General features: G+C 39.5%; 2 protein-coding genes across 4 annotated transcripts; one reads left to right on the forward strand and one right to left on the reverse strand.

The window, feature by feature from the left end:
• Window positions 1-1,594: 1,594 nt before the first annotated feature.
• Window positions 1,595-18,575, reverse strand: rfx1b (regulatory factor X, 1b (influences HLA class II expression)). 3 transcript variants are annotated; one of them, XM_028017640.1, is made up of 18 exons: window positions 18,420-18,575; window positions 15,793-16,162; window positions 12,071-12,168; window positions 11,901-11,990; window positions 10,290-10,363; window positions 9,914-10,199; window positions 9,639-9,820; window positions 9,440-9,559; window positions 8,319-8,440; window positions 7,964-8,082; window positions 7,711-7,814; window positions 6,825-6,976; window positions 6,426-6,523; window positions 5,380-5,529; window positions 5,089-5,300; window positions 4,774-4,927; window positions 4,628-4,673; window positions 1,595-3,960 (listed from the first exon to the last, which is right to left on the reverse strand). In XM_028017640.1, the coding sequence occupies exons 2-18, from the start codon at window positions 16,133-16,135 to the stop codon at window positions 3,782-3,784; spliced, it is 2,529 nt and encodes an 842-aa protein (XP_027873441.1). In that variant the 5' UTR covers window positions 16,136-16,162; window positions 18,420-18,575; the 3' UTR covers window positions 1,595-3,781. The 3 variants fall into 3 exon arrangements, with proteins under 3 accessions (XP_027873441.1, XP_027873439.1, XP_027873440.1); XM_028017638.1 differs by having other exon boundaries at window positions 1,595-3,963; XM_028017639.1 differs by lacking the exon at window positions 18,420-18,575 and adding an exon at window positions 17,829-18,218 and having other exon boundaries at window positions 1,595-3,963.
• Window positions 18,576-18,882: 307 nt separating this feature from the next.
• On the forward strand, window positions 18,883-22,042 carry rln3b (relaxin 3b). The gene is made up of 2 exons (XM_028017758.1): window positions 18,883-19,877; window positions 21,485-22,042. Exons 1-2 carry the CDS (start codon window positions 19,703-19,705, stop codon window positions 21,748-21,750), a joined length of 441 nt encoding a protein of 146 aa, XP_027873559.1. The 5' UTR covers window positions 18,883-19,702; the 3' UTR covers window positions 21,751-22,042.
• The last annotated feature ends 305 nt before the right edge of the window (window positions 22,043-22,347 follow it).

Here is a 22,347-nt window from a genome sequence, read left to right on the forward strand (position 1 = left end):
TGTTATTTTGAGTCTTTTGTGTTCACAACCTGACAGATTTCAACAGTGGCTTCATGTTACAAGATTGTATTTTAAAAGAGCAGTGTTATGTATTTTCCAGGCACATGCTGTCATTTTCTAGCACAATTAAGTAACTTGTTATGTTGATTTATTATAAAAATGCCATAAATATCAAGAAAAAAATTTGACTTTGCAATTTAGCTCCTTGAAATTGGCCTCTGTCTCTTTAAGAAACACCTGTTCTTTCTGACGGTCCGCCCTCAATACATCATCACAACAGAATGGTTACCATGACGACATATTGACAGATATGCATGAAAGAATCATGGCAACCATTCATGTTTTTGATGAGAAAATAACATGATATGAAGTTCAAAGAGTTGATTTTACATAATGCAACCCCATTAAAACTTCTTCCACAGATATTGACATTAATTCCATACATTTGTTTGTGGAGGTAAAGATAAAAGGTGGCACAACATAGCTCACCCTTAATACTTTGTTTACCCACTGATCAGCTTTGGTTTCAACACTCTGTCTTAAATTCATACCAGCCACCAATTATAGTTGATCTGATTTACCTAAAATAAAGTTAATGTTTCTGCCGTTTTTTTACATCCACATTTGCCTTCGTTAGTTGACGCCACAGTTTGTAGAGAAGCTACAGAATGGAGGATGCAAAATTCAGTCTGACTACTTTCTTTTTGTAATATTAGTGTTTTTTTTCCTGTTTGTTATTTTTTGCTGTTTTTAATGGGCCCAGTTGTACACTTAATGATCAACTGTGGCTGAAAGTTTAATGCTCTTTACACACTTGCTGAATAAGTGGTCAAATAGTTATCAGCTAAGTTGATCTGAAAAGTCTGTGGCCTACGTGGCCACAGTATGTTGTGCAAGTAGACAACATGCTTAGATGTTGTCTATTTCTGAGTCAGTTTGTTTTCACATTTAATATACACATTAAATGTTTGGGTTTTTTTCTTCGCTGTGTCTAATAGTTACTATTATGACAAATACTTTGGACTTTCATTTTCTGTTTTCGCGTGACTGCCCCTAGAGGGCGTTGTAAATCAGAAATGATACATAAGTCTAGTGTGGCTTGTAGACTTTCGTGCTGCGCTTCTTTAAAAATAGTTTAAACTTTTGCTTCGAAGGTTAGCCTAAGTATTCAACATGCTAAAGTGACAGAATCTTTATCATTGCAGACAGAGCCCCTGCATATCGTCTCATCAAAGTGTAGATACTATAGTGTAGCTGCTACATTTGTGTAGGACCTTTATAATTCTTGCTGTGGCATCTTTAAGCATCTGGAAGCGGCTTGGTTTAGCTGGAGATTAAATTACGTTTGCCAAAGTATCTGATAGATGGAAGGGTGAGGCTGGAGTTAATTTACTTAAAAATAAGATATGTAACATTATGTCGGAGTTAAAATTGATACATTTAATTGAAAAAATTGAATTTGAACTTAATTTGTATTGCAAAAAAAACAACAAAAAAACATACTACTGAAAACTTAAAAGGCCTGACTTGGCATCTTGATCAGATGAGAAAGACGTGTATAGGTGAGAAACAAAGACGGGACAAAACTCAGGCGTGGAGAGGAATCACATCTCTTTAGTTGAAGGGACGAAGCTACAAACGTCGATCACAGATTTAAGTACAAAGAGCTCCAGTATAACATCAAGAGGACAAAATTTAGAAAAAAGGTTCCCCAATACAAGCAAGGAACAAATTCACAAACTTTGACATCAAAAGGTTAATTTATACTTTTCAAGTCAGATATTTCTGTAATGTACATTTAAATAGAACATACCATGTTTTATTTTTCTTTTCATTTGCAAAGATCTTTGGTGGGATCTCGGTGAAGACATGGTCCTGAGAGACATCCCACAGCTAGAATTTTTAGTTTCACACTTGGAACATAAAAGTCATTTTTGCTCATGCAACACAAGAAGCTGCAGGATGTGAGCATTATGTTCTTTGGAGGAGGGGAGTTCACACAGAGCCACCACATTCACATGCTGAGACCGTTATCACAGAGGAAACGCACACCATGTTTTCACTCCGGATGATGGACGTTAGGACAACATCTTAAGGCAATAATGGTAAGACGACATAAAAAATAGAGCAGATATAGATATTTAACCGTTTTCACAAAAGATACACAATAAAATTCATCCACAGTATGCCATTTCATAAAATAAACATCAACTTTCTTCTCTACAAAAACCTCTGGAGACAGCTGCAGCTGGTACGACGCAACGGGAATGCTGCTCAAGAGCCGGGATGGGCTTTGGCCTGGCCATGTGACCCGCTGAAAAGGGGCACAGCGTTGTAGAAAAGGTGTGTGTGTGTGTGTGTGAAGGGGTTGCACGTAAACCGAAAGATAGGTGAAAGGGAGAAAAGAAAGAAAGACCATCACCTAGCAGGAGTGCCACCATCTTTTTTTTTTTCGATAAATATACAACACTTTGCAAAATTATTCATACCTTTTTTTTTTTCTTTTTTTTTACATTAGAACCAAAAACTTACGTTTTTTTTATTGGGATTTTATGTGACAGATCACTTGGAAGTAGTGAGCAACTATAAAGTGGATGGAAAATATTAAGTTATATTTTATCTTTATAATAAATATTCTGGACAGATTTTCAGTTTTCCACAAGCAAAGTAGGGGGACACATGCTGTGGGAATACTTTTGTTCAGCGGGAAAAAGGAAGAAGGGAAATTTATTTTTATTTTTAAAACTTGCAGGGAATAAATTCAATATCTAGATGTGGAAAGGTGGTAGAAACATATAGCAAAGAGACATGAAGCTGAAACTGAGTTGAAAGATGATTTATGCAAATACCCGATTGACTGCAAAACAAAAACAAAACCACATATTTTTTCCTTCCACTTAACAGTCATAAAGTGCTTCCTGGTGATCTACTCCATCAAAATCCCAATAAAATCTGCTTTGAGGTGCGATTTTAAACAAAGAAGTGAAAAAGTTCAAAGGGTGTGAATACTTTTGACAGGCACACTAGTTACTAACTGTACTAAAGTTCATGACAACACCAAGACCACTTCACAGGACATTCATTTATTAATCCACAATGCAGAATAGAATATATGTGTGTTTATATAGATCACAAACTTTTTGTTTGTTGTTTTTTTTGAGATTAGAAATCTCTTAAAGGCACAGATCATCAGTTAGGTGGCCGAATCAAAAACAAACTCCAAAAAAAAAAAAAAAAAGCCAACCTCACCTAAAACTGTTCAGACATAATTCATGCTGCTGTATCATTCCAGATGCTACTCTTAGTTGTACGTTTCTCACAGAGACATTAATTAAAGTCCTGCACCCCCACCCCCCTCGCACCCCACTGCATAGTCATTTCATTAAAGGCAGGCAATAAGTTTGAGTTAAAGAAGTACTGCTGAAGGAGACGGGACGATTCTCATCGCTCCACAGCACTCAGGTCAGTGGTTAAGGCAGGACAGGAGGGAAGTCAAGAGTGTATTGTACTGACGGGTCAGGCTTTATGGGCGTGGGCACTGGGCAGACGGGGAAGGCACAGGGAGCAAGGGGAGAAGGGAAGGAGACGGTCGAGTGAAGGCAAAGAGGTCAACGACAGCAACACAAAAGTACAGAACAGAAAGAGAGAGAAAAAAAAAATCAGAGATGGGCTCTTCCACATTCCCAGGTTTCACAAACAGACAAGCAGACATGATGCAGACCGCCGTGGTTTCAGGACAGGATGGCATGATCTGAAACGTAAAAGCGAGCGCGCGTTTAACTCAGGGTGATGCGCTGTGGGCCTGGGTCAGGGCGTGGTGCAGGTTCAAACTGGTCCTGGGCTGCTTGGCCGGCGGCTCCATGTCGCACTTCTCCTCGTCGTCCACCTTCAGGGAGCTGGACTGCAGCATGATCTCGCCGCTCTCCTCCTCGCTGTCCTCCTCGTCGTCGTCGTCTTCTTCTTCTGACGGACAAATGTCGGCGGTAAGGACAAGAGCGTGGGGGAAAGCTAAACGCGCATTGCCGTCAAACAGAGGAAAATACATCTTCAGACACGATTACGTTGTAACGTGATAATCAGACTGTACGAACGTGACAACTTCTTCCAGATGGTGGCGGTAGTGTGCTTTAGGCTGCATTGACGAGACTCAACAGAGGAAGAGGTTTATATACAAGCCTATTTTCGGAATGTTATGAGAAATAAATGGCTAAAAATATGGCTAGCTTATTGGTGCTATAACTACAAAAACAAAGTCGTAGAAATCTACATCCCCCTGAAATTAGGTTCAGGGTTTACATCAACCCGTAGCGTCGACCACTTCCTTTGCCTTCGTTCCAAACTACTGGAATCAAGAAATTTTAACTAATGTCTTCCGTAGCTTTCCAGCCGGTCAATTAGGAAGGCTGGCCACATCTAAAGGCATGGAGTGATTGTACTGGCCTTCATTAAGAACTAAAAGCACACTACCACCGCCTTCTGGATGAAATCATCACATTTATACAACATAATTATCTCGTTTTGTCCAACATAAGCATAATGTTGTAATGTGACAGTGTGATAATGTTCAAAAATGCATTTTCCTCCATGACAGCAATGCTCCTTTGTGCATCAGGAATGTTTTCTTTACCTTTATCCAGATCTGGAGAGTTTCTGTTCTTAACGGTGCTGGCAAACTGCAACAGAGAAAAGACAAAACAGCAAAGATGAAAGGAAGATCGAATCCAAAAACAATTTGCACCTTGCGCCGAGAGAGCGCGCGCCGTTACAACGTACTTCTCCCATGACTGCGATGGGCGTCTCCCCTTTGGCCTTGGCCACCCTGTGCTCGATCAGGTAGTACATGTACTCGTCGTACAGCAGGCGGATCAGGTGGAAGGAGCCGAAACTTGCGGCGCTGCGCAAAGTCAGGTCGCGGATCACCATGGAGCTGGGGAAGAAGGAGGTTATGTACAAAATGTACGTTGAAAGAAAAAGCTTGAAGCATTTCCTAGTCTGGGTTTCACCAACTTAAATTTAAGACTTTTTAAAGCAACTATGAATGGAATTTACAAACTTCATCCAGCCAACTTGCAATAAATGTGCACTTACCTATAGAAGGACCAGTTGAGCAGAAAGACTTTGGCCGCCTTGGGCAGCGACGTTGGGTTTTGCTCGTAGGGCTTTAGCACCTGGGAAACGACTCCGTCCAACCAGGAAGCCCACTGCTCCAGGGAGTTCTGCTGCTGCAGCGTGGCCTTGAAGTCCTGCTCCAGCCGCTGGACCACGCGGTCTTCACACTGACACACCCAGGATGCCTGCTCCTGAGGACGGGCACATGGGGCTCAGTGTCCAGCCACCCGGCTTCACAGAGACGGGCAGACGGCGAGCATCAACACCGACCTGCACATTGGTGAAATCGACGCGGTTGAGGTCGGAGAGCATTTGGTTGATCTGAGCCGAGTTCTTGAGGACGGCACGGGCGGCCTGCGCCAGATGGTTCAGGCTGGTGTAGCGGCGTAACGTCTGGGAGAACGAGCCCACGCACACGACCTGGAAATGAAACATGTAGTAGCCTTAGCAAATGGCTGAATGTCAGAAAATCACAACAGAAACATCAATGTCAAGTTGGTTTTTGTTGTTTTTCTTTAAACAGACGAGACGTAAAAATGAGGAAACGCATTTTCTCGACATTTTGCTTAAGTGTTAATTTCTCCGCATTTGTCATCTTACAACCAGATTTTAATTTGTGGGTCACAGTTTTGTCCTAATTGGTTCCAAAGGTCTCCATCTGCATCCACCACCAGACGCATTTTTATCATTCAGGGGCCACAGAGAATCAATCCATGAGCCACAAATGGCCCTCGGGCCACACTTTGGACACCCCTGATCTTAACCAAAGATGCACTAGGAAAAAATTATTTTTGTTTGGCCCCTGACCACAGGTCAAGAACGGCAAAAATTGGTCCACCAATAGAAAAAGAAAACAATTGCAAAATTTGGAAATTGTCTGTTTTCCTTTTAATAAGGCAGCAGTCTGAAATTCCTTTAATGATATACAGATTTTAATAACTGTGTTTATTGTTGCGCAGGTAAAACACACAAAAAAACAAAACAACACACAATAAACTTGTGTTTTCTTCTTTTTTTTGTGCCAGTAGTTTAAATTTGCCAGTTTTGTCCACCAGAGCAAAACATTTTGGGCACCACTAATCTAGGCATTAAAATTTGACATAAATCCCACCAAAAAGACGGTTTGAGGAAATAACACGACAAAATGTGGGAATGTTCAAGGGGTATAAATACTTTTCCAAGGTTTTGCAATCAAAGACATATTTAAACTTCTAGCATGTTTCTAAACCACCTTAATTAAGTTGTTCAAGTAGTAAAACTAAACAGGAAGTCTAAAACAACCTAGCATGGCAACCAGTCTCTGAAAGTTCTCACACCTTGATGCGGACCATTTCCTCAGGGATGTTCATCATGGCGCCCGTCAGCCAATTCTCCAGACTCTTGGCAAAGTTGCGGATGGCCTGAGTTAAGGCACCTAAAGGCGAGAAATTTGTCACTAACACAACAAAATGTACCATGATCTCTCTAAACATTTGAAAACAAAAGGAACCGTTCTAAAGCAAGCTAAATATGCAACCAACTAGTAAAAAAAATGATATATCACCACATTTACTGTAGTTTTTGTATCACAAATTATTTTACATGATTAATATGAACAGATTAGATTTTTCTTGCTTTAAATACAAACATATGAAAAGAATTGCTACAACATTGTTCTTTGGTCGCCAAGTTTGACGCAGCTGAGAGTTGATCTCCAGGTTTCCTCGCTGACTTACTGGGGATGGGTCTCAACACGTCTGGGATCAGGATCTCCACCAGCGTCTGGTAGAGCAGGTTGTCGCAGTCCCTGGTCCACCGGAGCACCGGTTCAAACTTGCACAGAGCCACCAAACAGGACCTGGGCAACCGTTTCTCAGACTCGTCGTGACTGACGGAGGAGTTGCACAAGAGAAGAGTGTTTCTGTCTTTGTGGCAGTGAGTTAGGTCAGGCTGCAACCTTAAACGCTCATTTATCTTGTTGGGATTCTATGTGACGAAGGAGCCCACAGTCAGGAAGTGGAAGAAAGATACAGTTAAAAAAAACAAACTGTAATAATAATGTACGACACGTCCCACTGTGTCAATAGACTATTTTTTTAATAAACTGACATTTCAAAAGTTGGCTGTACTGAATTTTGCTTAGGGATGTCAGAGTAAAAGGGGGCTAAGTCCAGATGCACACCACACTTTTTAGATTGGTATTTTTGAAAAGGTTTGATCACACTGTCACTTCACTTCAACGTCACAGTCAGGCTCTACTGCGTCACATAAAATCCCAATAAAATGAGAATAAGAATATAATTTCTTGATCACCAGACGTGATCAGAAGTTAATCCAGCCAAAGTGCTAAATATTAGAAAATATTAGGTATAAAATGTATAGCACAATTGTGAAATTACACGTAACTTAAATGGATAAAATTACCGGTAAATAAAAACAAATATGTACATGGAAATACGCAAGTCTATAAATCCACAAATGACTCCAGAGTAAATTTAAAGGTGTCATATAGTCTGATGGCTACATGCAGAAATGACTTTCTGTGACAAGGTTCAAGGGGGAATTATTAATCCTTTTGAGAAATTTTACTAAGACGTTCATAATCGTGCTCAAGATGCTTACAGGTTGAGAGATTCTGCGTCGTTGCTCTGGCTGAACCTCCAGAAGGATTTCCACAGAGTCTCAACCAGAGTGAACTGAAGGTTGATCATCACATCCAGAACAGCCTGTGAGCGAGAGGGAGGAGCGCTACGTCAACGTTCGACTAGCCGGTTGGAAATGTATATTGTTTTTACTCTAAAAATCCAATAAGATGAACAAAAATATGCAGAAACAAATGGAATTCTGTCAGTGAGTAAAGCCACCCGGTTCCTACCTCACAGTGCTCTCTGTACAGAGCCTGGAAGGCCTTCAGGTGCTCCAAGTGGATCCCATCGGGCAGGGCTTGATCATGCAGATCAATTTTCACAAATTCTGGCAGCAGCTTCGATGCTTCTGAAAGCACACACACACACACACACACACACACACACACACACGCAAAAAAACAAAACATAAACATTTAACTTTTTTTTTTCCTCCTCGTTTCAAGACAAAACAAACAAAAACACAAAGATGTTAGCATCTGTGGCCTTTCACTTAGTCATCAGGCTAAGAAGAAATCCGCTGCTGTGATAAAACCATGTAACAATAAACAAAAGGGGGAAACATTTGGGGTTCACGTTTCTCACCGAGGAACTGTTGATACTGTTGCACCTGGGCGGAAATATCAGAGAGCGCCGCCACCTGCTGCTGACCCGCCACACCCGATGTCCCGTTAGCGATCCCCTGTGTCTTCTGCAGTGGCTTTATCCTGTCAAAATCATCAGGGAAACACATCGGAGCGCACAAAAACCGTCAGAATACGACAGGTGGGAAAGCGGCTCATACAACACGAAAAAAGAAAAAGAGTAGAAAATGCATTTCAGATGTTACCAGATTTTTCGCTGGATTTAGGTCTGGACTTTGACTAGGTCATTCTAATACATGAATATACTCTAATCTAAACTAATTCAATTGCAGCTCTGATTGTACGTTTAGGTTGCAGATATTCTTATATATCTGCAACCTTATCCAGCTCCATTCATCTCAAGTAGGAATTTTTGACATGTGAGATTGTGTACTGTACAAATTGCAGGCAGTTCCATATGAGTGGCCAGTCACCACTAAAATGATTAGTTTGTATTTCAGTCAATCTGCTTCTTTAAACTATGATACAAGTATTTTTCATTTAAAGGGGCAGTATTCTGTATTTTTCAGCCACATAGCACCATTTTATAGCACAGTCAAGTAATTATGTTAGTTCCAGTTACTATAAATGTGCTTTATATATCAATCACAACTTAACGGAAATTTGATTCCACAATTTAGCATCTTGAAATTGGGTCTCTGCCTCTTTAAGAAGCTGATTTTCTGTCACATTTCGCCTTTAGCACATCATCACAACAATGTCTCTCCATTAAGCCTTTAACGTTTTTCTTAGGAGCCTTGACCTGAGAAGTAGTTTGTATGATGAGCTCAGCAGGTCGTCAGGTGTTTGCTAATTGCTGCTGCTAGTTTGAAGGAGCTGAGTGAGGAAGGTGACGGGGAGGGGTGATCCGTAACGTCTCCCCGTTTCCATAAGGAAACTGGAGGAGCTTTGTGGAAATACATGTTGCTTTGTGAAAACAAGCACTTAGGGACCCCTGAATGGTTGCCACGGGAGATTCAAGGTTTTCTCAAATGTGTGTGAAAGAACTAAGGCAACACTCCAGGTATGTTTTTAATGAGGGGATTAACGTTATAACATGATGTGAAGCTCTTAAGCCGATACCTGTTTTTCTGTGAGAAAGGCTGCTGCCTCATGGCCATGTGCTGCTGCTCATCCATGAGTCTGAGCAGAGGGGAGCCGGATTTGATCCTCAGGCCATAGTAGTGGTACTTGGAGTTTCCTCTGCAGAGGAACGCAAAGAGAAGAAGTGATGCCTTCGCCCTGGACGCCGCTCCTACGTAATTCGGGTAAATGTGTCTACCTGGTGCCCAGTCTTCGCGTGCGGAGCCCCATGAAGACGGACCTGATGAGTTTACCAAAGGACGCAGCGTTAACTGGCTCTAGTTTCTGCTCCTGGCAGTGCAGGATGTAGTGGTAGTAGAGGGTGCAGCGGGGCAAGCTGACCCCTTCGGCCCCCTCGTAGTTTTCCAACAACCACTGGACCTGAGGGGAGGAAGGGAAGAGAGGGAGGACACCTCGGACATGAATGGACTGGACTTCCTGGTCGCTGCATCTCATTGGATCTCATATACTCACAGTAGCGGGAGGGGCGCGAGAGTTGGGGCTAGAGTAACTCTGTCCTCCCCCTCCCCCACCTGCTGCTGCACCTCCTCCTCCCAACATATAGCCCCCCTGGATGACATATCCCGCTGTGCCAGCCCCACTGTTGGCTCCTGCCGTCGCCACGGAAACCGCCTGCGAAGTCACAGATCCGGGGAGGTCTGAGTCAGAGCTGGCCGTGGCTTCGTAGAAGGCGGAGGAGGATGCGGGAGGGGTCTGGGTGTAGAGGGGCGAGTCGGAGAAAGGGAAGCTGTTTGATCGACTGGAGAGGGGGAAAAAAATCAGATATCAACACCTGCAGACAGAATGTTTCCACCTGCGTGTCAACAAAGGATTATGAGGCGATGCGCACATTGCGGATGTGGTAAAAGCCGCATCTTCTGCTCCATCCACGTACTGCACCTGGTCCGAGTAAACGTGCTCCACCTGAACAATCAAGAAAGACGAGATTAGCATTAATGGTTTCCAGTCCCATGGCAACAAAACTGGCACAAGTGAAGTTCCATTCTTAATCCATTGGGATTAACATGATGCAGGCTTTGGGCGGGTTTTAGAATCTTTAGAATGTTTGTGATGTTTGTGAAAAAAGACAGGCTCTCAGTCTCTGCTCTAATTAATCTACAATCTCCATTTTCTACCACAAAAATTGGGATAAAATTGTCCAAAATGTGTTTGTATCCAGAAGCAATGAGTTAATTTCACTGGAAAAAATGGGGCAAAGTCCAACAGTTTTCAAGCAATCTGATTATAACTTTAAAGTAACAACAACACAAGGTTAGTGAAAATAGTTGACAATAGAACATTTTGGGTTTCAAATTATTCTTGCTGTATATTTCGGCTAGTTTCTTTTGGCTGGAACAAAAGCAGCAAATGTGACTGACACCTGATAACCTTGAGAGTGAAACGCAAAACCAAACAATTGTTTGCAAAAAGTTGAAGGAGATAAGATAAAATAAACAAAACATTTAGGAAAATATTCTAATATAGCTAATGTTATCATGCTGGTGGTTTTATTTTGGAATCCTGCATTCATACATTTCAGGGGAAGTCAAATACTTGTCAGTATATTTTAGTCCTTCAAAGTAACTAAAGGGAGAACATTTTTGGATTTTGGTTTTTAGAATTGATGCTTTTCGGGCCACCTTTAGTTGTAATGTTAGTTAAAAAAGAAAAAAGTCCAAAATTAGCGCATCAAAAAACTAAAGCTCCAGTGTTCTTCATTTTCATTATATCATTATTTTCTCAGGAGTCACCATAAAATGACTACTTCATTCTACTGATGTTGCAACTTTATTCTGGTAATATTATGAGTTTATTCTCAAATTGTTTTGACTTTTCTGTCGTAGTAATTTTTTGTCACAATAATATGACTTTATTCTCAAAATTAAACAAATTCTTAGCCTGGTCCTGATCCTTGGTTGAAGCCAGCTCTCTGCTCCAAGGCAGTTTGAAGAGAAAGGGAGCATGGGTGAGTGAAGGGGCTGAGTTTTTTTTTATTTTAATTTTTTTATTTATCAACCCAATAAAACTCATAATCAGAAAACCAGTCAGTGCCCTATTACCACATCCACCTGCTGACCAGGCCCAAAAATATTTAGCAGAGCGTTAATTTAAATGACAACAAATAAACTCACACCTTGTTTGCATAATCACAGGATCTTTAAAAAAAAAAATTATACCAAAAACAAAAACAAGCCGATTCCAAAAAAAAACAACAACCAACCAATTAAGATCCAAATTTTCACTTTGAACAAATCATTTTGACCTCCTTAACTTGAACTTCGAGCTTTCTCCCACAGAGTATAACGTTAAATAATCAGCAATAAAGCTATGTTAAACATCCTATGTGTAACTACAAAGACGCAACTGAGATACATAATTTATGTGCTACTCGGGCCTACGTGAGCCTACGTGCATGGATCTTATCTAGTGTGTGTTATGCAGAGAGAGAGAGCCTGTTTACCTCCTGGTTAATATGCACAGACTGCAGGCTGCTGATGTGGCCTGTCTGAATCCTCTTGGTTGGCTGCGTCACTGCCTGCAACACTGACCTCTGTGGGAGAAGCAGTCCCAAACTCATCAGTTAACGCAGGCTGCTGCACAGTCGTCTGGATGGCATTGTGCGTTTCTCACCTGTGGCGGAGTCTGCACGGCCTGGACCACCTGAGTAGGGATGCCAGGAGCAGGTGGGCTGGAGTCCGACAGGCTATCGTTGGAGTGAGCCGATCCCTCTGAAAGACACCAGAGCAATGGAGGAGGGAGATGTTCACAAAAAGACAAAAAAAACAACAACAAAAAAAGAAAAGTCGCAGAGACCCCAACAACAAGTTTGGTACTCACGAAAAACCGCCTCCAAGTCATAATAACAGCTGGCGCAGAACATATTGCTACTTAATTTCTTTTTTGGGCTCCACCGAGCAAACATGGAAGATGGAAAGTGTGTCTGTCCATCTCTCCCCTTCTGTCCTTATATCTTGCATGCAAAAGGACAGCCTTGGACAGCTAATCTCCCCAGATGGAGAGAAAAATCCCTCCATCTTGTAAACATGCAGATCAGATGAGAGCGGGAAATGAGAGGTGCATGTGGGCCGACGGACGGGAGGAGGAAAACAAAGGATGGAGAGCAGGCAGTGGAGAGGGCAATCACTTCTTTGTAACCTTCAGGATTTAAATAAAAAAATCGAGAGCAGAACCCTTCTTATTGTGTTGCTTTCTTTCTTCAAACTTTGGCTGAAAACAGCTGAGCTACTGAACCTCCACCTAACTGTGGCACATATGAATATTAAAATTTATAAACTATAAATCAATTCTCACATTAGATGTGCCTAACGTGGCTTTTTTGTAATGCCCACAAAAAAAAAAAGAAATGGGGGAGAGTTAATGATGAAACACAACAGGGTTAATGCAGTTTTCACCAACTCAAATTTAAGGTTTTTCCAGACCTTTTAAGATCATTATCATTTAAGACCTCTCCCACAAAAGACATGTACAAAACAAAACGCAAATAAATCGTATGGGTTGGCACAAGAAGTCAGCCAATGGTTAAGATGAACATCGTCCGGCCAACGGGTGATAAATTTCCACTTACCCATAATGGACATATAAAAAAGGCTAGCTAGCTTTGCCCTTGCTAGCTTACTGGTAGCCACAACCTCTTTGAGTCACAGAACACAGTGAAGATGTCTGCATGTGACTCAAATTTTTGCCTGACAAAAAAGTCCTGTCAGAAAAATAAAAAAAGACTAATAAACAAGATTCAATAATCTGACCACAACCAAATTTAAGACCTGTGATTTGAGGCCAACTTACTTTGTTTTAAGTGAAATTCAGAAATGTAAGGCCTTAATATTAGATAAATTTTAGACTTTTTTTTTTTTTACCCCTCCAGGGGGTCTTTGTGTGGGCTCTAGTGTCCCTTATATGACAGTAGGCTGACAGGAAACAGGGAAGGAGAGGGGGGAAGACATGTGGCAAATGTCGTCGGGTCCGGGAGTCGAACCCGCGACGGCCGCGTCGAGGACTCAAGGCCTCCAAATACGGGTCGCGCTAACCACTACGCCACCACGGCACAACCAAATTTGAGACTTTTTAAGGATGTAACGACACCCTGAATAAAGACTTAATCCAGATCATTCTCACAATATTTACCAAAAAAAAAAAATAAAAATACATATATATATATATATATATATATATTTATATATATATATATATATATATATATATATATATATATATATATATATATATATATATTTATATATATATTTATATATATATATATATATATATATATATATATATAAAACTGCATGTCTTCCTGAAATATGAGCTTTTTTTCCACTGCGCTATGATGGTCATTCAAAATGCTAATTTGAATAGCATTTTCAAATGTTGCTAATGTTGCTAACTGCAGTTTTAAGTCAGCAACATTAAAACTGCTTGTTGAATTTTATTTGAAAGAAAAAAAAAGCAACAAACTATATATTTATCTATGGGGTGCTAAAACAACACTTTTAGGAATTTTAAAATCCTAAAAGCTTATAGCAAAAAAAAAAAAAACAACAACAAAACAACAACAAATAAGCTGAGTGGGGTTATTTTATGAGTTGGAACTGCTAAGAAATATTCAGATTCAGAGTTCTAGTCCAACTAGTTGCACTTATGAAATGGGAACAAGGCCCAGGCCTGTGAGCTTTTAACTCTAGGTGAGAGTGCACAGTGTTACCTGATACAATCAGGGAGAGACATCTAGGAATAGATAAGCCCTAAATTTAACATACAAGACACATAGGATCAAGTTATGGGAGGTCCATTTGTTTGAAAATGTTACACACACGAGACAAAGAAACGTTGAGCTAGTAAATACCCATTAAAATTGATTAAAGGTATACCATGGTCTTAAAAACAGTTTGAAATCTTTTAATGACATGCCAAAGAAAGTGAGAGCAAGCAGAGTTTTCAGCAGCTGTTTGGGAGCGTAGCGAATCTCAGCACGGCCCCTTCCTCTCCTGCTGTTAAGCACCGTTACTCGGCTGGCTTAGCGAAGGCTACCCCGTCTCCCCCCCTCCTTCCAGGGAAACAAATTTAGCTGTTTGGAAATATTTCCTTTTAACAACAGCGGGAAATTTTTTTTTCCATTTTTGTTCTTGAATAAAAGCAAGTTAGGTGTTTGTGTTACTATAATACTATATTATAATATACTATAATACCTTAAAAAAATACTAATTTTTTCCATGGGACTTTTCCATGAGTATTGAGAATACAGCTTGAAACCTTCGTGCCTTAAACACAACTGAAACACCAAGATCAGCTATAATCCAGCTTCAGGGGTGGAGAAGACATTAAGTAAAACTGTTGTAGTAGCTGACCTACAGCTGCACACTGGCAGTCAGCAGCAAACAGGCTAGATTTTAGCCTCAGCATACGAGAAAGACAAATTCAGTGGTTTGGAAATATATCGTGCTGAACTAGTAAAATTTGTGTTAGTAATTAGATCATGTTAGCAATCAAATTATGCGATAAGCGTACGTTGATTGTGTCCAAATATGAAACTGGTGTATTTTTACTCAAAGCCATATTAATTATAAAAAATATATACGTTCAGGAACCCAGATCCAAAGATGGCGACCAGCACTACTGTCACACAAATAAAGTTTCAAAAGTTATAATGCAAAATCATAAAATCATACCGAGTATTTTTGGTATAGTTTATAGTACAAATATCTTAGTACAATTGAAATAAAACAAAACTAGCTTACAAGTAACTTTACAGCAAGATATAGGAGATTGTATTAAGTTAATAATTTCTTAATATTGACTAAAAAAACTTACTACTTAAACTTGCAGATTAATCAGCTTACAAGACATTTTTCCATGGTATGAGTGAAATAATCTGTCAGTGGAACTAGTACTTTTTAAATCAATAATAAGGAATTATTGACCAAAAACAAACTCCTATGTCTTGCTAAAAACATACTAGTAAGTTAGTTTTGTCTTAATCCAAGTGCACTGAGATATTTGTACTAGAAACTAGACCAAATACACTTGATAAGATTTAGTGTTTTTGCAGTGTATTGATATCCAGCAGGAGAGCAGACTTGCATAGAGCTGCTACTTTATGACATTTTTAGTGCCATTCACACACAGTAATGTGGCTTCTAAAATTCAAAACAGATGGAAACATCTATTATATTTTATCTTTTTCTAAAGGGCGTAGCCTCTGCTTTGTGGATCTGGTCTGGTCACTTCATGCTAAAACTAAACAATCACCAGACTGAGTTTACCTAAGGGCCATAACGAATGAGGAGTAGATGAACTAACTAATGTGATGTAATTATACGACAGTCTCTCACCTGTAACAGTCACTATGATGTACTGGGGCGAAGCGCTCTGGCCATTACTCTTCTGGACAGCAGTGTGCTGGATATCAGGGCCCACGTAGTGCTGCGTGGGCGTAGTTGGCACTACTGCCTTCTGGCTCTGGGTGGTTGGCGCTTGTGAACAAAGTGCATCCTGTCCTGCTTTGGAGGCCCTGGCCGCTTGGCTGGCCGACGAAACGCTTCCAGAGGCTGCCGGGATCTCGGACAGGAAGTGTGCAGTTTTGGCAGATGAGGGCGTGGTGGTAGCAGGCGTTGCTATGGTTACTGCGTTGGCCTGCTGAGGCTGAAGGTCCTCAGAGTATCCACAAGTCGCCATGGCAACCAATCCGTTGAGGCACCAGTTCTGTGGATGAAAAGGAGGCAGCGCTCATTAACTAAAGTGCCGGGAACAAACAATGAAATCCAAATTGCTTACTTATTATCAATACGCTACATGTTTTACTCAAGCGGACCTTGTGTGCTTGCACTATTTTGTGTGTGTGAAGCAGAGTAGGTCTAAGAACTTAGCAGTTTCCTTTTTAAAAAAAAATCTAGTAAGGATGTTTTAATAATAAATAAGAAAATGACCTCTCTTTCTAACTAATGTGATGTAATTATACATGTCTATGATTTTATTATATGTCTTTAGTGATTATATTTTATTATACATATTATATTATATTATATTAAATGATAATAAGTTCATTTGTATAGTACATTTAAGCAACAAGGCAAATCAAAATGCGTTACACAATAAAAGCTGAAGACAGTACCCAATTACGAAGCAAGGAGTAAGCATTACATTTTGTCAAATACCATCGTCAAAATCATCAAGAAAATATAAATCAAGTATATTGATCAATGCTACTAATCAAAGGCAGCTCTAAACTGGTGGTTTTTCAGCCTTGATTTAAAGAAACTCTGTTTCAGAATTTTTACCTTTTTTTTGGAAGTTTGTTTCAGGTTTGTGTAAGCCTAATATGGGAAGCAATTTTACGACATAATATGTGGACAGAATCATCCAACCAGATATTTGTCAAATCGGTTCTTAATATTTAAAATTAATAGTTATTTCAGCTGTGCAAAATACTGTTTGTGTTATTTCAGTTATCTCAAATGTAATAAATGAGGTCACTGTTACAGCTCCTGATATCAGCCAGAAAATCCATTATATCTGCCTGTATTTTTTTTTTTTTTTTTGGACTAAGTAATCACATTTTAAATAAGACCTCACTGCAGCAGTGAGAAACATGAGAATAAACAATTATGAATAAATTAAATAGATAGGGTTTATTATTACTAGTACATCAAAAAGGTGTTTTAGACATCAGCAAAGTAATTTCTGGCTGGAGCACACATGGAGTCATTTAACCCTTTAGTATAAAAAACAGCAAGCAGTTATCCTGTTACCATTTGGAGGTTGCTATGGCAATCAGGTTATAGTGTGTATAGCTGCCTTGGATCAAGGCCAATGAAATAATAACTAACTAAACTAATAAATTGAAAACTCTTGGTCATTTTGATTAACTACCATACAGACTTTACTGGATAGTAAGAATTATTCAGAATAATTTCCTAACGATTGTGATAAACTCTATTAATTATACTATTAATTATACTTGGACATCTGAAACTTAAGAAAGAAAATTCTGGTTTTTTGAAACAAAAATAATTAGCTATTTGACGGATGAAATGTTGAATGTGGGAAAGAGTTTAAATCTGATGTATTACTTTTCTAAACGACAAATGTACAACTCACTGGCCAGTGCTGCCGTCAAAGCATCGTTTTTATACCCTCTGATCTTTCTTTTACATATGAAATCATTTTTACCAGCTGAAACCTTGAAATACTTGTTTCAAGTAGACGTCTTTCATTTAATTGTGATAAGTAAAATATATATATATATATATATTCCGACAAGGGGGAACCGTATTATTTGCATTTAATAGTAATTAGTGATCCTAGTGTGATTTCACAAACGGCCTGCCATACCCTCCACTCCCCACAACTCGTCGGTCATGTGGCATACCGTGCGCTCGGGAGTGACTTCAAGAATTCAATGTCACACCAAAAACTTTTTCAAAGTCGTAAAAAGACGGTTAAGCATACGCATCTCTCGTTTTCAGAACGCATACAGACTAAACATGTGCGAGTGTTTGACTCGCGTCGATGGTTAATGCAGTTGGACAGCTGCTTGATAAGTGAGTTCAGCGAGAGAAAGTGATACGTAGCTTTCCGCGCTAGCATCCTGCGTCGACTTCTGACGTTTACGTGAGCTAGCTGCCTACTAGCTTCCTATATCTCAAGTAGATAACCACGCTACACAATCACGCCTCAGCACAGTTTCGAGGAAACTGTCAAAAAACCAACACGAACATGAGGTCAGATAGAGCTAAAAAAAAAAAAAAAAAGTACGATTGGCACTAGAAGCCAGCCGCCATCTTGTGCTCTTATCAAAGATCTGACATCGCCATAACAACGGTCTGCGTTTGGAAAGAAGCTAGCAACCACTTTTCATCACACGACACGCTCGACGGATTTCACGTTTCACCACAAAACGCACCAGCACACGCATGTAATCAACATAAAAACTACATGATCACTTCTGAGAGGTTTTCACCTATATTTCCCGGCGTTGTCCTGAATAGTCGATAAAGTTTATTCCCTTTGATCCCGCTTGTTGTTGTTGACTTCGGTTGCTTGGCTCTTGTCGCCAGGACTACCGTGACTATGGCGCCTAGCCTTCACCGGGGCAACTGTTGCTACCCTCCATACATTGTGCCGCCCCTTCTCAAATGCTGATTGGCTTACACGTGAGGCGGTTCTAACGTCAGTGTAATATTCGCTTTCTGATTGGTGGATAGGTTCTGTCTGTAACTTTCACAGAGGCCTGGTATTAAATCGCCACTTGTGGTGCTGTAATTCTTTTGTAAATTGCACACTGTTGATTGATTAAATCTGAAATTATTTTTTTCTTGTCTAGTCATAATCTTTATTTAATCAGGGTTGGTATGAAGATGTTGTTTAAAATAAATCCATACACAAATGATCAAATTCTCAGTATTTTATGCAAGATTGCACAGAATAAATACATTTTACGCTGAGCTCTCGGGACACAAAGTACTTTGAAATCCAGCAGTAATGTGGACAATTACTTGGTAAGTTGCAAAAGGCTGCAGAGGTACTCAATTCATAAATCTCATGCTGTTCTAATTGCTTCTAATCAACCAGTGAATGTTCTTGTCTTGAGAGACCACTTCCAGTTCCTGTTTGTGCTTTTTCCATTTGGGATTAGCTTTGATGCTGCTTTGTAAAATACATCAGAAAACAGGATCAGAGTTATGGAGCCTTGCTATCTTGCAGACAGTACAGAATTGTGAAATCAAAAATGATACATACATACAATAAACACCCAATAAACATGAAAAAAGGTGCACTGATTACATCAGACCAAACCAACTTTTTGTCCTAATGGCGACGCCCAATCCTGACGCCATTTCCTATATTTCTGAACAAAACAATAATAAGGATAGAGTATCTTGTGTGTGTCTCCAGCCTATTGAATCGTGGGGATTTTTTAGGGTGAATGGATTGTAATCTCCATCCAAACTGGAACAGACATCGACGAGAGACGATGCTGATGACATACGGCACAACCTGACTGATGTCAGGGACTGAAAGGCCAGCTGAAGGTCACAGGTGATTGGATTACCGAGAGTTCTGTTGACACCGGTTCTCGCATCATCCATTTTCTGCCAGCATTGTTACCCCTAAAGGTTACCAGTTTTATCTCTGAGGATGCTGATAAGTGGAAGTGAGGCTCTGAAGTCTTTATAAGGTGATGAGACCATCCAAAAATAAAAAATAAAAATCCTGAACCATAGAGACATCCATTCTGTCACCATGTTCAAAGGAGCCCTGTTGACATTAGGCCTGGTCATGGTATTTGTGCACCTTGCACATAGTACCGACGGTCATTCTTCACTTTATGGGGTAAAACTGTGTGGAAGAGAGTTCATACGAGCCGTCATTTTCACATGTGGTGGTTCTCGCTGGAGAAGAAGCGTGGAAGACTCAGGTAAGATAATAAAAATTCCCTTTGAATTTATGGCTATTTTCATCATTCAAATTCAGATCTTCTTTACTGTCCCTAAAAGGGAAAACTTGGATTGACAATCATAGTAAAAAGAAACAAACAAAAACAACCACTAGTATTCTATAAAATAATAAAACAATGTTTGAAGTAGTTTATTAAGAGGTATAAAAATTGATAGAAAACCAAATAAAATAACAACAAGAAAAGATAAAGAAAGTGCTAGTAGTTCAAAGTGAAAATTAAACATCGGATGTAATAATGTGCAATTATTTCTTTGACTTCCTTTCTTAGGGAGGAGGCATGTTTTTCTTGAAAGAAGAGTAAATTATAAAAAGGGACCAATTATTTGGCCAGAGATCAAAATTTACCAGTCTTTCTTGAATGGCTCTAACTGGTGATCTACTGGTCAAATAATTAAAAATCTGATTCTTTTTTTCCCCTATTCCCCTAACACATCAAAACTAATCATTTTCCTTCTAAAACCTCATCAAACAACAACCTGCAAGTGTTATGGGCATATGGCTTGATTCAATGCATTAGGGTAATCTTGCATTTCTTTATCTTCAGTTGGACTAAAAACTACTACTTCTATCAAATTTGCAGCTCAAGCCTAGATGGGAATGAAAGGAGATTGTACAGAACGTTACATTTGATTATGTGACACTTCTTCAGAATAAAACCACTAAAGCTTTTTTTTTTCACTTCAAATGTTTTCAATTTGCACCAAACAATACCTGAAGGGTCATTTTTGTAGATTGCAGGAATGTTGTAGTTATTCTGAATTGTGTTTTTGTTAGTCACTGTCTTGAGGAACCTATCATAATCAGCCATTTCCACAGCTAAAAAGAAACGACTGATGTAGGAAGAAAATGATTGATATGTCCTTGATTAATTAGTAAATGGATAGTTTGATATTTTTCTTCCTCAGTAAAACACTTGGTATGAAAAGAAACTAAATTTAACTGATTTGGAAAGCAGCCACATGAACTGTTTAATTAAACCAGTACAAGATGTTTTCATGTTATTCAGCTTTACATTTATGTTAGTCACTCAGACTGGAAATGCTTTTGCTCTCAACAAACATCTCAACTATTAAAAGATTCTTGCAACAGCCTTTGCATAATCCGCTATGACGTTCTTGATTTGTTTTAAGATGGTTTAAGTTCGCTTTAGTCTTGAATCCTCTTGGGCATGTCGTTGCCTTCAGCCACACGGCTAACTAGCCTGGATTTAGAACAAATGAAAACTCTAAGATAGTTTATCTACTGCGGGTGAAATATGAACTGCTTATAAAATTTTAATAGAGATGAAGGAAGTGGATGCTGCATCATTCCACAAAGTCTGTCACAACTTGGGCTGATGGCTAACTTCTCCATCCTGTAGTGGACTGACTCACTATTATTGTGCCATCAGCAAATTTCAGGAAATTCCTGAGTGTGGCAACTTTTGATGTCATTAATATATAAAAACACACAGAGCCAGAAAAAAATAACACTCTCCCTATAGAGAGCCAGTGACCGACATCACCGTGTTTCATGTTTCCTCTGATGTCAAACCAGGATTTTGATACATGTTCACCTTTTAATCAGGCCTCATTGGAGAAGAAATCCTGGATCCGTGGCGGGCGATTCCAATCCCTCAGCTTTCTGAGCAAGATCCTGCTAATTCCCAAGCACTGAAAGATCAAGTGATGAATGCTGTTGGGTTCAGCCGCTCAGCTCGCTCACCGCTCTCAGAGCAATTGCTGGAGGTTCTGCAGGGGGAAGGCAGGAAAGGACGGGAAGTAGAGTTCGGACTGTCCAACGCTTGCTGCAAGTGGGGCTGCAGCAAGAGTGAGATCAGCTCTCTTTGCTGAAGATGATTTACCCCCCTTAACTGTCTGACATGCAGAATTGTTTTTATAAACCCCATCTTAAAACTAATGATTTTCCATATATTAATGAAAAGAATTTACTGTGACTGTCATATGCTGAAAATGTGTTTAATAAATCTTTGAGTTATCGATTTAGAATCTGTTCCTTTAAAAAGAACAAATGTGATATTTCATGCAATTAAAGATGTTTCCACTTACACAAAATATTGTTTCACAAACGGTGTTGTCAAGGATTTCAAAATAAAGGAAGTAGTGATGACAATACATAAAGACGTAAAGGAGTTTCGAAAAGACACAATTTGTTATGAAATATTATTTTGTCCTGCGAACCACAACTCGGGTGTCTTTTATTATTGGAGATTTGTTGTGTGCTTCAATAAGCTCCTTGTGTTTTCCTACCTTTATTTTTAAACAGGAGGATTTTAGAAAGAAAAACATAAGAAATCATTCAACTGATTGTTGAATGATTTCAACTGCTTCAGTTGAACCTTCAACTGCAACAGTTGAAGGTTCAACTGAGGTATAACTGAATCATTCATCTGAAGTATAAAGTAAAATCCTGCCTTTTATATATAAATT

The sequence above is a fragment of the Xiphophorus couchianus genome, chromosome 5 (assembly GCF_001444195.1).
Source record: "Xiphophorus couchianus chromosome 5, X_couchianus-1.0, whole genome shotgun sequence".
NCBI lineage: Eukaryota > Metazoa > Chordata > Actinopteri > Cyprinodontiformes > Poeciliidae > Xiphophorus > Xiphophorus couchianus.

Excerpts from the sequence above, each read along its gene's own strand:
- rfx1b (XM_028017638.1), bottom strand. The coding sequence starts at position 16,135 with ATGGCGACTTGTGGATACTCTGAGGACCTTCAGCCTCAGCAGGCCAAC. Across the intron at positions 6,524-6,824 it reads CGTGTTGAGACCCATCCCCA|GTGCCTTAACTCAGGCCATC; the intron begins GTAAGTCAGCGA and ends TCTCGCCTTTAG. Across the intron at positions 4,674-4,773 it reads CCATCGCAGTCATGGGAGAA|TTTGCCAGCACCGTTAAGAA; the intron begins GTACGTTGTAAC and ends TCTCTGTTGCAG.
- rln3b (XM_028017758.1), top strand. The coding sequence starts at position 19,703 with ATGTTCAAAGGAGCCCTGTTGACATTAGGCCTGGTCATGGTATTTGTG. Across the intron at positions 19,878-21,484 it reads AAGAAGCGTGGAAGACTCAG|GCCTCATTGGAGAAGAAATC; the intron begins GTAAGATAATAA and ends CCTTTTAATCAG.